Here is an 18,000-nt window from a genome sequence, read left to right on the forward strand (position 1 = left end):
GAACGGTCCGCCGGCTCCCCCCCCAACCCATGGCCCACCCACCCATCCTACCTTTCTAGGGCCCGTTGTATTCCTCCTCAACGGGCTTTACGGCTAGTAGCAATATAATGCTGTAGTGTTGTAATGATAGTTTAAACAGGTTCTCTGAATTCTCAGCTTTCGGTTTGTTTGTTTTAAACCCTTCTCTTGCAGAAGTAGGCCTTTCCCCCTATATCTCCATGAGGGAAGAGGCTAGACTTAGGTTTTTTGTTGTTGTTGTTGTTTTTATGAAAGCTGGGAATTCAGAGAACCTGCTTAAACTATCGTTACAACACTACTGCATTATATCAATATTTATAGACTTAAAAAAACCCTCTGAAATCTCTCATCTTGGGAGGGGGGAGAGAGGGTGGTTTAACAATGGGCTGTAAGTGGGTGGGATAAAGAAAACCAATAGAAAAATTATGCTCCAGGAAAAAGATGACTCAAAATTGGTTTCCCCCCCCCCCCAAAAAAAAATCAGAGTAAAAGTAGTTACAAAGGAACAGGAAAAAGAAGAAGTGAAAACTAAACACACAAACCTGCAGTCAAGAGTCAGGGGATAAAACAAAACAGTATGGAGTCAGAACTGATGAAAAAACACATTGTGGAAAAGCCCAAAGTGAGTGACTGCATTTATGCCAGTCCTATTTTAGCAACCTTCAGCTGCGCAATCCACATCCTCTCCACCCCTAAACACTGATGTTTTCTCCATCCTGATTTTGGAGGGTGGCCTCTTTTAGTCAGGAGATTTCACAGTCTTTCCTGTTCTTCTTGTCCCCCCCCACCCTCGTGCGCAAGTGTAAACCTATGCCTGTTATCTTTGTTCTTCTTTGGTGGTGATGTGACAAACCACCTGGCAAACTGTGTCCCAGAACTGGGATGTTGTTCCCCCCCAAGGATTAGCAGCCTCAAGGGTGGAATCTGATTTCTCACAGGATTACATCTGAATTCCAAACTACCAAGAACAGTTCCCATGGAGGAAATGGCAGCTTTGGAGGGCAGACTCAGCATAACATCGAGAAATGGAAGTCCTAGAGGGACATCACATACCTGCTGAGCCTTCTCTCCTCCCTAAACTGCTGTCTCTGGGCAATGCCCCCAAGTCTCCAGGAATTTCCCAAGCCAGAGTTGGCAACCCTACTCTCCCCTTGGCCAGGTTAATGAAGACAACCTATGCTGCCATTTGAATGATTTGATCATGACCAACTTTTTAAAGCTGTTTGGCCTTTATCAGGATTTTATCTGTTATTTATATTTTTCTAGAGTTTTAAAAATTATTTTTATTAAACAGTTAGAAATACTATTACAAAAATAAGGTGAATTGTATAAAAACGTAACATAGAAAACAGTGCTGATCTAATGCTGGAGTCAACAAGTCTACATGTAGCTAATACTTTAAAATGCATGCAGTAGAGCTACATCCATAACTAAGGATAAAAAGTATTTGCAACAGTGGATATAATTTATCAGTGATGTTTATTAATGCTTATCTCTCTTTGGGTTGTTTGCTACTCTTTATGTATCTGATATGGCTGTATGTATTTTTTGCATTTTATGCTGGTTTTATTGATTAATAGCTATTTATGCTTTTTATTATTTTATCCTTTTATTGTTCTGCTGACATAATGTTTCATACTTTTGTGATTGTTTTTACTTTGGTTTTAGATTAATTTTTTTTGGAGAGGTAGTTAAGAAATAATCTAAACAAGTAAAGTATATTCATATATTCTGTTGGTAGACAATAGCAAAGTATTGACTGCTGTAGTTTTATATCTTCTGTCTTTCAAAGTAGTAAGGTAGATACAGGATTTAGTCCTGGACATGGTTGCTAGGAGGGCTCAGTTATTTCCCCTCTGGGGCTAATTTCAGTCAGGGAGAACCATGTAACTGACACTGGGGAAAGTGTTAGCTCCAAGCTAAGCAGTCTCTCAAGGCACAATCCAGAAGACTCTAGAAATACTACCTCCTTGAACTAGATGAGAGGAGTCACCATCTGACAAGATGTTGACCTCCCATGATCAAAAATGTATTGGAACTAGATGGGGTTTCTTGGGGATGTATACAGAAGAAAGACATTTAATCCTGTTGTCTTTCAAAACTCTCCCCATTGGGGAGAAAGGCAGAATATACACAAAGTAAATTTTGAAAAATTAAGAATAAATATGCCATTAAGACACTTGCTTAAAGTTTTGTTTGCAGTCATGAGGACTAGACACTTGCTTTATTTTAAAATCAATTTAAAATGTTCTATTTCAGCTTCAGAAGCTTGCAGCAACAGGGCATAATGCAGTGGCAACATACAGAAAAGCTGTCTGTAATATGCACATTTGTATTTTTCTTCCTCAGGTGGCAGAATGCTACGACTGATGCAGGTGAATGTAGAAGATGCAGGACAGTATACCTGTGTGGTGACTAATGTTGCAGGAGAAGAGAGGAAAAACTTTGCTCTTTCAGTTTTAGGTGAATGTGTAAGAACTCTTGAAAATACCAAACAACCTTAGGATTTCCCCTCCTAAAAGTCATGAACAGCTTTGTGTTCAAAATTCAAGCCCACTTCAAAACTGGGGGAACCTGAGGAGAACCTCTGCATTTAGGGGACAGTGGACAAGTCACCAGTGAGCGAATCAGCAGTGAATGAACTTCAGTCTTCTGGTGTGCCATGCCATGTAACCATAATGATAACCGGGTTGGGAGAATTTAGCTGGCAGCAGAGAACATCTGTAGGCACACACGGCAGCAGCTGTATTTATAAAAGAGAAAACAGCAGTTTCACATCCCTTCCTTCCTGCCAATTTCTGAAGTTTTAAAAACTTTTACTCCAATGTGTAGTTTGACCAAATCATCTAGCTGACATAAATATCAACATTCCATTGACAAAAAAATAATCCAGACTCCTGGGCAAACTGTAATGTTTAGTGGTATTTTCATGGTGTTTTTTTTTAATTAGGTGTGATTTCATTATGCTGTGGGAATTATCTGGCAAAAAAATTCTGACTTTATTCTATCAAAGGAGTCAATACAATAGTGGGGATGAATGTACACACTTTGATCAACAATTCCTCAGTCATTCATTTTCAGTTTTCTGAAAAAGCTATTGTTTTCCCCAGTATGCACTTACAGTTTCAACATACATAGGTGACATTTCTCACCTGCTTCCCTTCAGACCAACCTGTCTGTAACTATCATGTTCTGATAATATGGCTAGATCCAGGTAGTCAACTGTGTTGGTCTGAAGCAGCAGAACAGATTTAGAGTCCAGTGGCACCTTTAAGACCAACAACGGTTTATTTAAGGTATGAGCCTTGCACACGAAAGCTCATATGTTGAATAAACCTTTGTTGGTCTTAAAGGTGCCACTGGACTTAAATTTGATAATATGGCTGTCACTGATAGACTGGCATCTCTTATTTCTAATGATGAGCCATTATACTGATAGACTGGCATCTCTTATTTCTAATGATGAGCCATTATAAAAAAAAGATGCAGCTGTCTTAATGCCTCTTTGTTTTTTATGCTTTTGTTTGTTTTCAATATAAAAGTTCCCCCAGGAATTGTGGGAGAGAATAAACTGGAAGATGTGAAAGTGAAGGAGAAGCAGAGCGTTATGCTAACATGTGAAGTGACAGGTAATGTGTTTGGATTAATTACTCAATTTAGTAATAAACAAATGTTTATCTTGTGTGGTCCTTAATTATGTGATCCAGGGGTGAAGAATGTGGTCTGGATCGAGGGCCACATTGCCATCCTTACATATGAGTTTTGCAAATATGAAAACACTGATATGGTGGACACACAAATGCTAGCTTGACTAATCTGGGCTTCCAAAGACAAAGCAGACACAGGGGGAAAATGATATAGAGGCATTCTTATATTCCATGTTTCTTTCATGCCTTCTGGGAAACCTCTTTGCTCTGGATCCTGCACCTGGATGGCATGGACAATGGAGATGGTGGTCTGGGTTTCTCTAAGTAGAGGACAGAGTAATAGGCCCACATTGTAAGGGCACTGTAGTAAAGGTACAGTGGACAGGTTATGTCCATTATTTATTTATTTATTATTTATTAATTAAATTTATACCCCGCCCTCCCCCGTAGGGCTCTAGACCAGTGTTCCCCCAACGATGAGCCTAAGGCTATATAAATATTACTACTGTGCTGTCTAACATTCCAGTGCTGGATCCAAAGTGTGAACAGAACAAAACCAATAGGATGATACATTTCCTTTACATCAGTTACATCAGTCCACGATAGACTACTTATTCATTTACTGAAAATTTTTATATTCTACCTTCCCTCCCCCCCAATTTTGTGTCCCACCAAGGCCCAAAGTGATTTACAAAAGCTGATTTGTAGATTAGGAGCTAGTTTCCCTTTTTATCATTTACTGGACATCGATCAAACAGAAAACATGATTATAATTTATTTCCCTTTATTCCCTTTATTCATTCCAGTCTGTTGGTGACTCTTTATTTAGAACTAAATTTGATCTATATATATAATTTTTTTTTTGTTTCTGTACTGAAAAATTATAATGAAATTTTAAAATTTTCACTTTTTATTATTTATTTATTTATTATGAATAAATGTTTAAAAAGAAATCATCATAGATTAAAGATGAAAATGTTCACAACAATTTCCCCCCACAAATAAGGGAGTCCTGTACCAGAGATTACATGGTTAAAAGATGGGCAACCTTTCTTAGATGATGATGGCCATCACTTAATGTCCAATGGGCGTTTTCTTCAAATTAAAAGTGCACAAGTAGTGGACACCGGCAGATATACTTGTGTGGCATCAAATGCAGCTGGAGACAAGAGCAAGACCTTCAGTCTTAATGTACTTGGTAAGATTTACGAGCTAATTCATATATTTTCCTCCATTATTTTATTATAATATATTTATTTGTAAAACTATCTATCGAAGCAGCTCACGGGAATGAAAATCTGATGACATAGTTCAGTACAAAGCCTTCGCACCATAGAGCATTTACATTAGCCCATGTAAATGTTTTCCCCTCAAGAGTGCTCTCAGGTTGGTTTAATAAAATTCCCCTACATAAAAGGTTATGTTCTTGTCCTTTAAAATCTGTGGATTTAATGTCATATTATTTTTGACTGTCAACTTCACTCGGTTTTACACAAAATATTGTTGTCATTTTTATTTCCTCCTAATTATAGTTCTACTAAGGAAAAGGCTATTCAGTATTTATTAAAGGATGCTAATCCTAATATTACAGCTATAGTGGCCAAGTTTCTTGCTGAAGTGGCCAAAGTTAGATCTATGCTCCTAGAGGAATGATTCATATTGTTTACTCCGCTTTTAAATAACTACGCTGTGTTATTGTATATCTATGTTTCTTACTGTTATACCATTAAAGGTATTTGACTTTGACAGTTCAGTACAAAATCCTTGGCTTAGCAGGCATGGTGAAGGCCTGCATGAAGATTTCTTATCCTTCCTCTGAGGATGGATCAATGACATACAGAAGCTGGAGGGGGGGGTCCTCAACTGGAGCTGCTATGAAACACAGAGGAGGGCTCAGTTGTTTTCTGCCATCTCTCTGATGTTCCCATCATTGGCAGTTGGAAACTGGAGGAAGGGGTCTTTTAGCTGGAGCTGGATTTAGGCATAATAGTGGGGTACCTGTCAGTAAACAAATGCATCACTGTTTGCCAGGCTTTTAAAAAGAATGTTAGGAGAAGTCAAAGGGTGTTTATTGTATGTAATGTTGAGCAGGGAACACTAGGCAGGTGAGAAGCAGTCCACAGGTCTTCCTCACAGTGGTTTCATCCTAACTAGTAGCTACATATGAATTGCAACATGCTCTGCAGGCTTCTGCAACTGTAGGTCCCTGCCACACGGGACGGCTGGAACGTGGCTAAGCAGAGCCGCACCAAACTTGACACGCCGTGGTGGGATCCCACAGATCCCCTCAGCCGCAGCGCATTGCTCCCCGGCACGATCAGATGCTGGGGAGAATGCGACGGTGCGAAGGGGAGCCTGGTGAACTGCGCATGCTCACACATGCGCAGTTCGGCCAGGAGCCGGGGATGCGCCAGCGCAAGGACGCGCCGGCGATCCCACGGCCGCACTTGCCACGGCCCATCCGAAAGAACCACCTAGGGAGGTGGTTCTTTTTTGCTGCGCTGTATGGGCGGGATGGGACGGATCGGAGACGGAGATGGAAGCACGACGTTCCCCAGATGTTGCTGTGGGATCGCGCCCGTTTGCTCCAGCCTGATCCATCCTTCTCCCGGCCCAAATGGCTCGTATGAACAGGACCGTAGAAAGGTTTCATAGGAGCCCATGTTTCACTAAGCATAGAGAGGATAGGTCTGATGCTGGGCTAAAGTGGCACAGTAACACTGTGCTAGTTATGTTTCAGCTTAGTAGGGACTAAGTGCTATTTAAGGTGAGAAGTGTGCTCCACATTTTGAATCTTGGGAGTGCTGCGCATGTCATTTCTGTGTCTGAGAATGTGACAGAGAAAGGGGCACAAATATGCCCAATAAGAATTGCACTATTTTCTATTGACACAAAAAAGGCTGTTGACCTACTTGAATGGCAGTATCTCTTATCTTCCATATCAATGTATTCAGTCCAGGATTTTTTCTTAACTGGGTTTAAGGTAATTAATCAATAAAAACCCAATTGCCAGGTATACACTAGTATGTATGAACCATTTCCATGTTAAGTGTTTTCACAACATAAAAGCAGGAAAAAGTCTTAATGGTTGAACTGAAAATCAGGGGCAATACTCTTTTCCATTCAGTACTATTGAAGTCATCATGATTACAGGAGACCATAGAGGGAAACTGATATGCTTGTTAAGACCTAAACAGTCTCTACAAGTCATCTCTATTAGCATATCAAACTAACTTGAGTTACCATGTCTTTTGCTGAGTACATTGGGAAAAAAAATGCTTTTTCCTTGTGGTTGTTCCTTTTTTATCTTTCTCAGTATCCCCTAGCATCATGGGTACAGACAATAATGGAGGCACAGAAGAGATCACAGTTATCTTGAATAATCCCACATCCTTAGTTTGTGAGGCTTATTCATATCCCCCAGCTACAATCACTTGGTTGAAAGATGGAACTCCCATAGAATCAAATAGAAATATCAGGATTTTGCCAGGTAATTATTTGTATCCTTATATTAAATGAATTATAACCTGACATTCATGAAAACCTGTTTTACCTTATCCCTTGGGGAAGTCTGGGTGAAGTGCTATGAAAAAATAAAGAATGTTTCCATCTTCATATGTATGAATCTTTATACAGCTGTATTTATGCAAGACTAAAGCTTTGGGTATATGAAGTATAATGTCACTCATCCAAATAACTTTAGGAACTATCAAAATTGTTGTTTTGTTTGAAATTTGGTCCTACTTTTCATTGAATTGGTAAGTTATTTTGAAATGGAATAACTGAGGCACCACTTGCATACATAGGAATTCTGTGCCTAGATTTAGGCATGGGTATTGTCCACTTAAATTAGGGTGTTGGTATACACTATTAGTGTTCACCTTGTAGGTTATTATCTTGATACTGATGATGGTGCAATCTAAGATTAGATAAGGTTAAGAAGTCTTATGAAAGCAAGATTTAAAAACACACTGGGAATTTTGGCAAACTATATTTTTGAGCCCCACAACTGGAAACCTACCTTTTAAATTTAATGTGTGACATGGAAGTTGGACATTTCTGCTTTAGTCTGTGATGCGAGAACAGTTCAGGGATGTGGAGAGGTACCTTTTCCAAACGATCAGATAATTCTATTTTCAGGTATATCCTTATTTTGTTTTGAATCAAATTGGCATGATCCTTGGGTATGTTGTGGGTATGTGAATTGCATATATTTGACTCCCTGCTTGCGGTGAGGGTGATGATATGTAGCTGTCAACATATACATTACCTTTTGATGACGCTGTTAAACCATGTGGTTTGAGGGGATGCACAAAACTCTCATTGTTGTGTGTGATGGTGACTCTTAGTTGCTACAGGAAGGGAGCCAACAGGTGCAGAGATTTTCTTTGGCTGCCATCTTACCAATGGTCCTCAGTGCTGTGGTATATTTAACCGGAGAGTTAATCCAGCCCTGAAGCTTGACAAAAATAGTGGGGGTTCATGGCTTCTTCTCTTTCTAGCCAGCCTGAGCAGATCCACCAAAAACCTTATCCACCCTCCAAATATAATGTGTGTTGAAACAGTTCTTTCAGTGAGGTTCCTAGATGCTGATACATACACTATGTATGTCATTCCCTCTTACTTCAGGGGAAAACATACAGTGTTACCTTGAAAAAAACTTATTTTGCAGGTGGTCGAACTCTACAGATTCTGAATGCACAAGAGGAGAATACTGGTAGATATACATGCATAGCTACAAATGAAGCAGGGGAAACTTTAAAACACTATGAAGTGAAAGTGTATAGTAAGTACGCTATTGCTAATTTTTGTTATAATCCTGTAAAGATTAATTTGTCCTTTTTCTTCATAATATTGGCTCTCATGCTGTCACTTGGAATTTCTCTTGCAATCTCTTTTCATTGTATCAGGCCCTGGTCACACGGGAGACTTTGGCCCGGGAGAGGGATGGATTGGGGGCGCAGCAAATGGGCGCGATCTCACCGCAACATCTGGGAAGCGGCGCGCACCCGTCCCCGATCCGTCCCTAAACCCTGAAAACCCGCTGCAAAAAAGAACCTCCTACAGAGGAGGACTTACCTGAAGCACCGCTGCAAGCGCGGCCGTGGGATCGCCGCTGCGCCCATTGTCCGGATCAATCCAGGCTCCCCGCCGAACTGCGCATGTGCACACATGCACAGTTCGGCTGTCACGCTCTTTCTTTAGTGGCTTCCCCCCGGCATCTGATCGTGCCGGGGAGGAAGTGCGCGGCGGCTCAGGGGATCTATGTGATCCCGCCGCCGCGTCTCTCTTTTGGTGCGGCTTTAGAAAGCCGCACTTTGCCCATGCTATTCCCCCCCCCCCCGTGTGGCAGGGGCCTCAGTTTACTAGTGTATTCTTCTCTTAATTAAAGCTTTATATGCCCTTTGTTGTTGTTAGGCACATACCTCACATGCCCATTTGGGTAGCATTTACATTTAGGTCAAACTAGACACAGCTGGGGGAATACGTGGAATGACCTACTGACCTCTGTTATGATGTGGTTATTCTTTTAAAAAACATTGCTGTGGGAAGTGATGTTTTTGATGGGAGAAACTGTGAAAAGGCAGCCTAGTTACCTCCTTTCCACCTGACTGTGGCTGCCTTTTGTATTTTCATGGGTGTTGTGGCAGTTTCAATGATCGCGCTATTGGTGCGATCTGTTCACACTTACATGGGTTTTTTTTGTTTTCTCCATCACAGTTCTGTCTGTTCACATTAACTGTGCAATCCCTGTCAAAGTACATTCCCCACCCATGACACTACAACTGAGGCTCATTCATGGTATAAATATCTCACCTGTTATTGGTTGTCTCTTTCCTCATGTTTGAGTGGTCTCTTTGATTAGCTCTCCCCACTAAAATTTTGAATTCCTTTACCTGACTTGCATCAGGTACACAGCTCCAGTGGCATACCCAGCATATTTGACACCTGGAGCAGATCATTTTTTAACAACCCCCTTCTTTGTATGACAAAAGTGTCCAGGTCGGGGCTCAAGTGGGCTTACTCCTGATAAACTCAGTGGGGCTTATAAGTGACTAAGCGTGCCTGGAGAGGGGTGCTTCCAGGACGAGCCTGCCCCAGTCTCCAGTACCTGTGCCCTTTCATGGGAGAGAGGCCCCATGAAAGCCCCCTCCTCGCTTCACTCTGCTGAGCCACCAACTTTGAGCGGAGTGGTGGCTGATCTCCCATGAGAAGCTCTGCAGTTATGCACAAACACCCACACCTCTGTAAGGGTCTTTGGCCAAAAAATATGGTTTTATGTTTCCATGAGGTTCTGGGCTTTTGACACAAGGTAGTCCCACTGAACTCCTTGAAATTTGCTGCCGCCAATGCATGTATAAGTTAGATTGGGCTGCAGAGAAAATAATTGGGCAATGATTGGCAGCTGGTGTTGGACCTCCCCATGGGACTGACCAGGGGTCATTTTGGGGGGGGGACGCGGGGGGACGCCATCCCCCCGGGTGAGGTGCGGGAGGGCGGGGCCTGGAGCTCCCTGCTGGTGCCCGCTGGGGGTCGCCGCCGGCTGTGGGGAGGACACACTTCCGGTGATGTCAGGGGGTGTGGCATATGCTAATGAGTTATGCTAATGAGCCCCCCTAGCTCTTTTTCTACGAAATGACCCCTGGGACTGACCATTTGTTTCAGCACAGGCACCCTCCAGCACTGAAGCGTTTCAGCGCTGGCATGCAAATATTTTTTAAAATTTGCTGCCCCAAACCCGCCCTTTCTGGGTGGGTTTTGGGTGGCAGTCCATGAGGATGGAAAAAATGTTCAGATTCTGAGCAAGAGACTTGTAAATTCATTCCACAACGGGAAAAAAGTATGGGGAAAACTAGTTTAGGAAAGGGGGGGGGAGAGAAAGAAAGACCGGGACAGCACAAGGATGTTAACGAAGTTGTCTGGGCACAAGAAGAAAAAGGTAACATCGGGGAATGAAAATGAAACATTAAGGGAATCTAGAAAATGCCAGTGTGTGATTTCTTTGTTTGCTTTAACTATAAGTCAAACTACAGCAAAGTCTTTTGTTGTACATTAATTGAAAAATTGCTAAGGTGACCTGCAGCTGAAGGAAGTTTGCTCAAAAGTGAACCAAACCATGAGTTTAAAAAACTTATCTTCTGTAGTGCATATGACCATATGAAACTGCCTTATACAGAGTTAAACCATGGATGTAGTGATTCATGTATAGAATTTATGAGGCATATTTTCCACTCTCAAAGGGCCATGCAGGAAATAAAAAGAATTTCATTAAAAAATAACAAATCCACTAGGGTGACGATCTACTGAAGTTTGCCAGCTATCAAGCGGAATCAGTTGATGTGTTTTGAGAGTAACATGTTTTAGCTGGTGCTGACAGCTGTGTAAAGGGGGGGGGGAGCTGGAACGCCTATGGCAGTGAGTTACAAAGAATGTGCCTGACAAGTGAGAGCCCTTGTTCTTCCATGTATGTAGGAAAGGAATGAGCAGTGATGGGGAGATCTACATATGGGAGACGACACTCTTAGAGATATGCAGGGCCTAGTCCATCTAGTCCAGTGAAACCTGCTTTCCAAGGTGGACCTCCTTACTTAACAGCCTTTAGTCGCAAATGCAAGGGATGGAACCTACACACAAAGCACATGCCTTACTGAGCTAAGAGACTTCCTAGTTTCTCTTTCTAATGATAGGATGTGTTTCTGTGTTTAGCTATATTTGATCCATAGGCACTGTTTCGGACTGAAAACAAAAATGAATTATTAATTGCTCGTGGACCACAGTAATCTTGGAATAGCTTCAGGCCAAGCCTGATTGAAACGAAAGGGCCACTTGCGTGATGGAAGTGTTAATCTATACAGCCTTTGGAACATGTTGCAGTACTCATGTGTATGTGTATACACGCAATACATGAGTCCTTGCCAGGGGTCATTTCCTGCAGGTGCGCACAGGAGCGGAGCTCTGGCAGTAAAGAACCCAGGGGGCGGGCACATGCAACAAGCCCCACCCCCTGCTCCCAGCAGCCCTCAGTCAGAGCGAGAAATAGCCAGGTAAATTGCAGGGGGGGGCCAGCCTCCCCCACGGCCCAAAACAGTCCAGTGGCACCTTTAAGACAAAGTTTTATTCAGGTACAAGCTCTCTCTCCTCTGTGAGGGCAGATCTGCACATTCCCCCCCCCCCCAGCTAGCAATCCAAAACAGTCCAGTGGAGCCTGAGCGTTGGGTGTTGCCTTCTGACACACTTCCGGTGATGTCAGGGGATGTGGCACATGCAAATAAGTTATGCTAATGGGCTCCTGCACCTTTTTTTTCTACGAAATGACCCCTGGTCCTTGCAACTAACTGTGCTGACTGTACAGTTGCCAAAACTGGGCTGAATAATGGGGGTGTATAATCAGTGATGGCAGCACAGAAGAGGTCCTCGTTACCTTGAATAACCCCATGATCCTGGCTTGTGAAGGCTGTTCTTGTCCCCAGGTGCTGCATTTAAAGATGAAATTACCTTAGAATAAAATAGAAATGTACCCAACCATGTAGTTCCTCCAAGAGAAGGATATTGCCTATTTGTGGAACAGGAGGGCACTGATATTTGCCAGTTCCCCCTACTGCTGCAGACCTCAGTATTGCCCCCTGTGCTGTTCCTGAGAGTCTGCTGAGTCCCAAGAACAAAACAGGGGTGGAGGGGAGGACTTAGTGGCCTGCAACAGTAGGAGGAAATGGGCAGGACCGGCTTTGCAAAGTGAGTGGATGGCCGGATATGTCATGAATTCTGCCAGTTGTTTGTCTCTTCTTAATTGTATTGACTGTGAATCACCTGTTGATTCCCACTGGAATCTGAACTGTAACTTTAATGCATACCTAAGTAATCACACATTAAGTGCCAAACGCTTCACAGTGTGCAGTGTCCTCTGTGTGGACCCGCACAACCCACGTTTCTCAATGCAGCACTTTGCCTGTTTGAACTGGCCACACTGACTTCTCGGTCAGATCTGCAGAATGTCTATATACAAAGCACATTATGTAGCCAAGTGTATGTACCTGACCCATGATCCTGTTTCTAATGACCAGTTGCTGAGATGGGCTTTTGTGCAGAGCAGTTACCTGGCCCTGGTTTGGTCTTCCATGTATGTGTTCTCTCTGATAATGCAGTGGATGATAACTAAGTGAGAAACTGATGTTTCAGTTCTTGGGCCCTTTCTTTCTGTGCAGTCCCACCAATCATCAATAGAGGAGACTTATCAGGACTGGGCCCGTCGCCTAAAGAAGTGAAGATCAGAGTGAACAACAGTTTTACACTGGAATGTGAAGCTCATGCAATTCCTGCAGCTGGCATCAGATGGTACAAGGATGGACAGGCCAGTCAGACATTTCATTCATTTGAATAAGTGGTTTTAAAGAAACAAATAAGTTTGTCTACTACACACACACTTTCCCTTCCTTTCTGTCTTACAAACACGGGCTTAGATCCTGTGCAGCGTGAGTCAATCTGAGTTGCATAAGCAGTGACTTCCCCCCTCCCCTTCCAGCTGTGGCCATTTGCAGTGTTCCCTCTAAGCTGAATTAGTGTGAGCTAGTTCACAGTTTTTTTACCCTCCAGCTCACAAATTTTTGTCTTGGCTCAGGAAGGATGGCTCCAGAGCAAACTGATTTATGCAGCAGCCAAATTGCTTGCTCACAACTTTAATGCCAGTAGCTCACAAAGTAGATTTTTGCTCACAAGACTCTGCAGCTTAGAGGGAGCATTGGTCATTTGTACCCCCCCAGCACCTCTGTGGGTTAGTGGACCCCCAAGAACATCGTGGGTATTGAAGTGGGGGGCTGCAGTGTGTGTGTGGGGAGGAAGGGATAAGTGAAAATCTCCTTCCCACTCTTCCCCAGGCAGAAGTGGAAAGGGCACTTAGGATCTTAGCCACAGCAAGTCCTATCTCCTTCCTATGAAACTGGGATCATATTGCCAGAACCATTTAGTAGTAAAGGAGGGTGCCCATGACAGTTTGTTTGTTTTATTTACTTAATTTATATACCTCACTTTTCTCCCTGATGGGGACCGAAAGTGGTTTCCTATATTCCTTCTTTCTTCATCGTCACAACCACCCTGTAGTTTATGAGTGCTTCCATGACAGAGAGGGGATTCGAACCTGGGTCTCCCCGATCCTGTTAGAATCATAGAGTTGGAAGGGACCTCCAGGGTCATCTAGTCCAACCCCCTGCACAATGCAGGAAATTCACGAATACCTCCCCCTCCACACCCACAGTGACCGCTGTTCCATGCCCAGAAGATGACAAAAAACCTCCAGGATTGCTCCCTGATCCCAAAGTGACAATCAGCCTTTCCCTGGGCGTGTAAAAAAGGGCCACAAGAACTAAGCACTGAGGCAACCCGTCCTGCCCTCCCTCTCATGATCTGCCTAAGTTCACACAATCCGCATTGCTGTCAGATGGCCATCTAGCCTCTGTTGTTGTTGTTAGCAGGGCTATTTTTGGGCAGGAACGCACAGGAATGGAGTTCCGGCTGGCTCCCAAGTTGGCCACACCCAGCAGGAACTCATTAGCATAACAGGCCACACCCAACAGCAGGAACTCATTAGGATTGGCTACATTACGGGTGTGTGGCCTAACATGCAAAGGAGTTCCTGCAACAAAAAAAGGCCCTGGATTTTGACAGCAAACAAGGTAAACAGAATAAGAAGCAAAAGGTGGGTGTGGCTGGATGACCACACTTCTGGTAACATGGGAATGCGGCCTAATATGCGAATGAGCGGTGCAGTCAGGGGGTGTGGCCTAATATGCTAATGAGTTTCTGCTGCTGGGTGTGGCCTATTATGCTAATGAGTTTCTGCTGCTGGGTGTGGCCTATTATGCTAATGAGTTCCTGCTGGACTTTTTCTACAAAAAAAGCCCTGGTTGTTAGTCTTGCCATTAAGGGTTTTCAAGGCAAGGGATGTTCAGAATTGGTTTGCTATTGCCTGCCTCCAATATCCCTTGGTGGTCTCCCATCCAAATACTACCCAGGGCTGACTCTGCTTAGCTTCAGAGATCTGACAAGACTGGGCCAGACTGGGCCATCCAGATTCTAGCCCAGCCCCACTCACTACACCATGCTGGCTACCAATGTTTTGCAGTTGTGTAATGTTCCTCCTTGCTCTTCCTTGTCAGCGCTCTGGCTTAATGCGTTCTGCGGCTGTTGTTGCACTGGTTTACATTGGCATGTGGAATATTACTCTTGGCTGATAGAGTTGTATAGGTTCTGACATAAGTGCAAATCCCATCAACAGAGAACTGGATGCTCTAAGGGTTTTTTCTTCCAGAATTTGGCAAAAGCTAAAATTCCTAGTATTAAGAAGCACATTAATGGAAATGTCTTGTTTCCTTTGGCAAAGTAGAGGACAGAGCGTTAATGTAACTGTATTGCTTTCTTATGTTCTCTTTTTTAATGATTTGTAAGCAAACTATCATGAAGAATACCCTCAACGTTTGGACAGAAATGGAGGGAAAATGGACTGTAAAATCCCTGCTTATTCCATGCTTCTGGAAGACAAATGTGGCCTACTAGTCATGGGTGGTGCTTGCTTTTTTTGCAGCCTGAAAATTGGAGAGGAAAGGAAGGTGTTTCATGCACCTGCTTGGTTGGTTTGACCAAATGGATCACCAGTTGTGTAAGCCTGTTGTATGTGACACTTCATTTGCACATTTTATGCCATACTCATGTGCTGTTTTTGATCATTACATCACAGCCTATTACATCAGATGACCACATAACGATCCAAGCCGGTGGGCGCATCCTGCAAATAAAGGCAGCACAGATATCGGACACTGGCCGTTACAGTTGTGTTGCCTCAAATATCGCTGGAGAAGATGAGCTGGAATTTGATGTCAACATCCAAGGTACAGCTGCATGTGTGCCTGTGTGCATATGTTTGGAATGATAAGGGAAATCAAAGGATGAAATCTTCTGTACTCCTAATATAAGTTGAGCAGTTATCACTCTGTTTGTTAGGAAAAGAGGGTGTGTGTACTGGGAATAAGAATGGGAGGAATTAGAAGGGAAGGAGTGCTCGCCAAGGGGAAAGGGGGGCTGACCAAGTTAAGCAAACAAATGTCAGCTTTTTTCTATGGATCCCAAATCGCTGGGGGCTGAGGGCTGTGTATGCTCATGTTGTCTTGAAACATTAGCAGTAGAGAGTGGCATGAGCATATCTGTGTAACTCAATGCCATCTATGAAGAATTCAGCTGTGTGAGCCTATTGGATGGAAAACAACATTTAAATGAGCGTGGAACTGAATATTTGCCTATGATGATGCTCATAATCATTGGCTTGCTGGCTTCAAAAATTAAATCCAGTATTCCACATATACCACAGAAGCAGGGCTATTTTGGGGCAGGAACGCACAGGAACGGAGTTCCGGCTGGCTCCTGAGCTGGCCACGCCCAGCAGGAACTCATTAGCATAAAGGCCACACCTAACAGCAGAAACTCATTAGGATTGGCTACATTAGGGGTGTGTGGCCTAACATGCAAAGAAGTTCCTGCTATAAAAAAAGCCCAGGGTTTTGACAACAAAGTAAACAGAATGAAAAGCAGACGGTGGGTGTGGCTGATGACCACACTTCTGGTAACATGGGGTGTGTGGCTTAATTTGATAATGAGTTTATGCTGTTGGGTGTGGCCTATTATGCTAATGAGTTCCTGCTGGGCTTTTTCTACAAAAAAGCCCTGCACAGAAGCATTTGCATTAGGCTGTGGATGAACCAGAACCCTTGTTAACACAATTATTCATGTCCAAGTTTTGATGGTTCCCTGAACTCTTTGTAAGGAAAGCATTGCCTATGGCAGTTTCTACATATGCAGTATTTAGGCATTAAGCACGGACAGTGCTGGCTCTTCGCCTTGGAAACAGAGATGAGCAGCACACCCTAGAGTCGGATTCAACTGGCTTTCGAGCAAGGGAAACCTTTAGCTTTACCTCATCTCATTCTTGCCTGCCTTTCTGTTCTCTCTCACAGTACCTCCTAGTTTCCGAAGACTGTCCAGTGGCTGGGAAGACTGCAATGCTCTGGGTGTAGGGCAAGGAGGAGAACCAAAAGATGTGATCCTGAACAATCCTCTTTCTCTGTACTGTGAGACCAATGCTGTCCCTCCCCCAGCACTCACATGGTATAAGGATGGTTCTCCCCTGAGTTCCAGTGATAAAGTATTAATATTGCCAGGTTTGTACTAAACAAAGGGACTTACCTTAGTAAATAAAGGTCACATTTGATTAACCAGTAACCCTCATTCCTCATTCCTCATGAGTGCTGGATAACAAAGATTTTATTGTACGAAGTATTTACATTTTTATGGGTAATAATACCATTTTTATGGGTAATAATACAATTTTCCAGATTTTCCTTTAGCATTACACATGATTACTTATCTTTAAAAAATGGGGTGAGGTGAAAATATAAAGAACATTTAAATGAGACTGTGTGCCACGACACTTACCATTAGCTTTATGTGTTTTTGTTGTTTTAATTCCTTTCATTTATTAGCTTCATTGACCAGAGGTCTTAAGCCAAACATACAAACAGCTACTATAGAACACATCTCTCCCTTATAATAATTGAATAGCAACGTTCTATTTCACAACATTCTAAATTTGGCCCCTTTAGTGTTAGGCCGGAAAAACTGCCACTCAGAAGACACTGGCTGGGTTGACTGGCTGCTTTGTGCAGTCCCGCCCAGCATTCCAAGGTTATTTGCATATGGAAGCTGATTGGACTACACTCCATTCCACACCTCAAACTCACCCCCCCCCGCAAGGCAGTTGGGATTTTCAGTTGCATAACATACCTCATAGGGGAGAGGAGAATGATATCAGCTGCCCTTTCCCTAGGCAGAGGCTGGGGGGGTTGTAAAACTTAAGACAGACAGACAGATAAAGGTTGGCTGATGGTTGCCAGGAAAGGACATAGGGTTGCCAACTCCAGGTTGGAAACTTCCAGGATATTTTAGGGATGAAGCCTGCTGAGGGTGGGGTCTGAGGAGGAGGAGGAAGAGGGGGACCTCAGACAGATACAATGCCATACTGCCCACACTCCAGACAAGCTGTTGCCAGTCTCCAGGTGACAGCTGGAGAGATCTTAAAGCTCTGGTGCTAATTCAAATTGTTGCGATTTATCAACAGAGTAGTGTTCTGGAAAATCTTTAGGAATTGTTTGGTGCATTTACGATGGGGCTCCTGGGGAATTATTGATGCCAATCTTGGCCCAGCAGCCATCAAACCATTCTCTTCAACCCCCTGCTGTGCAGCTGACTTTCCCCTAGGGTTGCCAATCTCCAGGTGGAACCTGGAGATCTCCCA

General features: G+C 43.3%; 1 protein-coding gene across 1 annotated transcript in view; it reads left to right on the top strand.

Moving 5' to 3' along the window:
* Nucleotides 1–18,000, top strand: part of HMCN1 (hemicentin 1) — a 234,521-nt gene that overhangs the window by 122,166 nt on the left and 94,355 nt on the right. The window contains exons 38-45 of the mRNA XM_015415242.1: nt 2,368–2,481; nt 3,561–3,647; nt 4,672–4,863; nt 6,982–7,155; nt 8,338–8,451; nt 12,869–13,014; nt 15,394–15,544; nt 16,664–16,867. Coding sequence (XP_015270728.1) covers nt 2,368–2,481; nt 3,561–3,647; nt 4,672–4,863; nt 6,982–7,155; nt 8,338–8,451; nt 12,869–13,014; nt 15,394–15,544; nt 16,664–16,867 — 1,182 coding nt within the window. The remainder of the gene's footprint in view (nt 1–2,367; nt 2,482–3,560; nt 3,648–4,671; nt 4,864–6,981; nt 7,156–8,337; nt 8,452–12,868; nt 13,015–15,393; nt 15,545–16,663; nt 16,868–18,000) is intronic.

This window comes from Gekko japonicus, unplaced genomic scaffold (genome assembly GCF_001447785.1).
Source record: "Gekko japonicus isolate JY-2015 unplaced genomic scaffold, Gekko_japonicus_V1.1 scaffold269, whole genome shotgun sequence".
Taxonomy (NCBI): Eukaryota; Metazoa; Chordata; class Lepidosauria; order Squamata; family Gekkonidae; genus Gekko; species Gekko japonicus.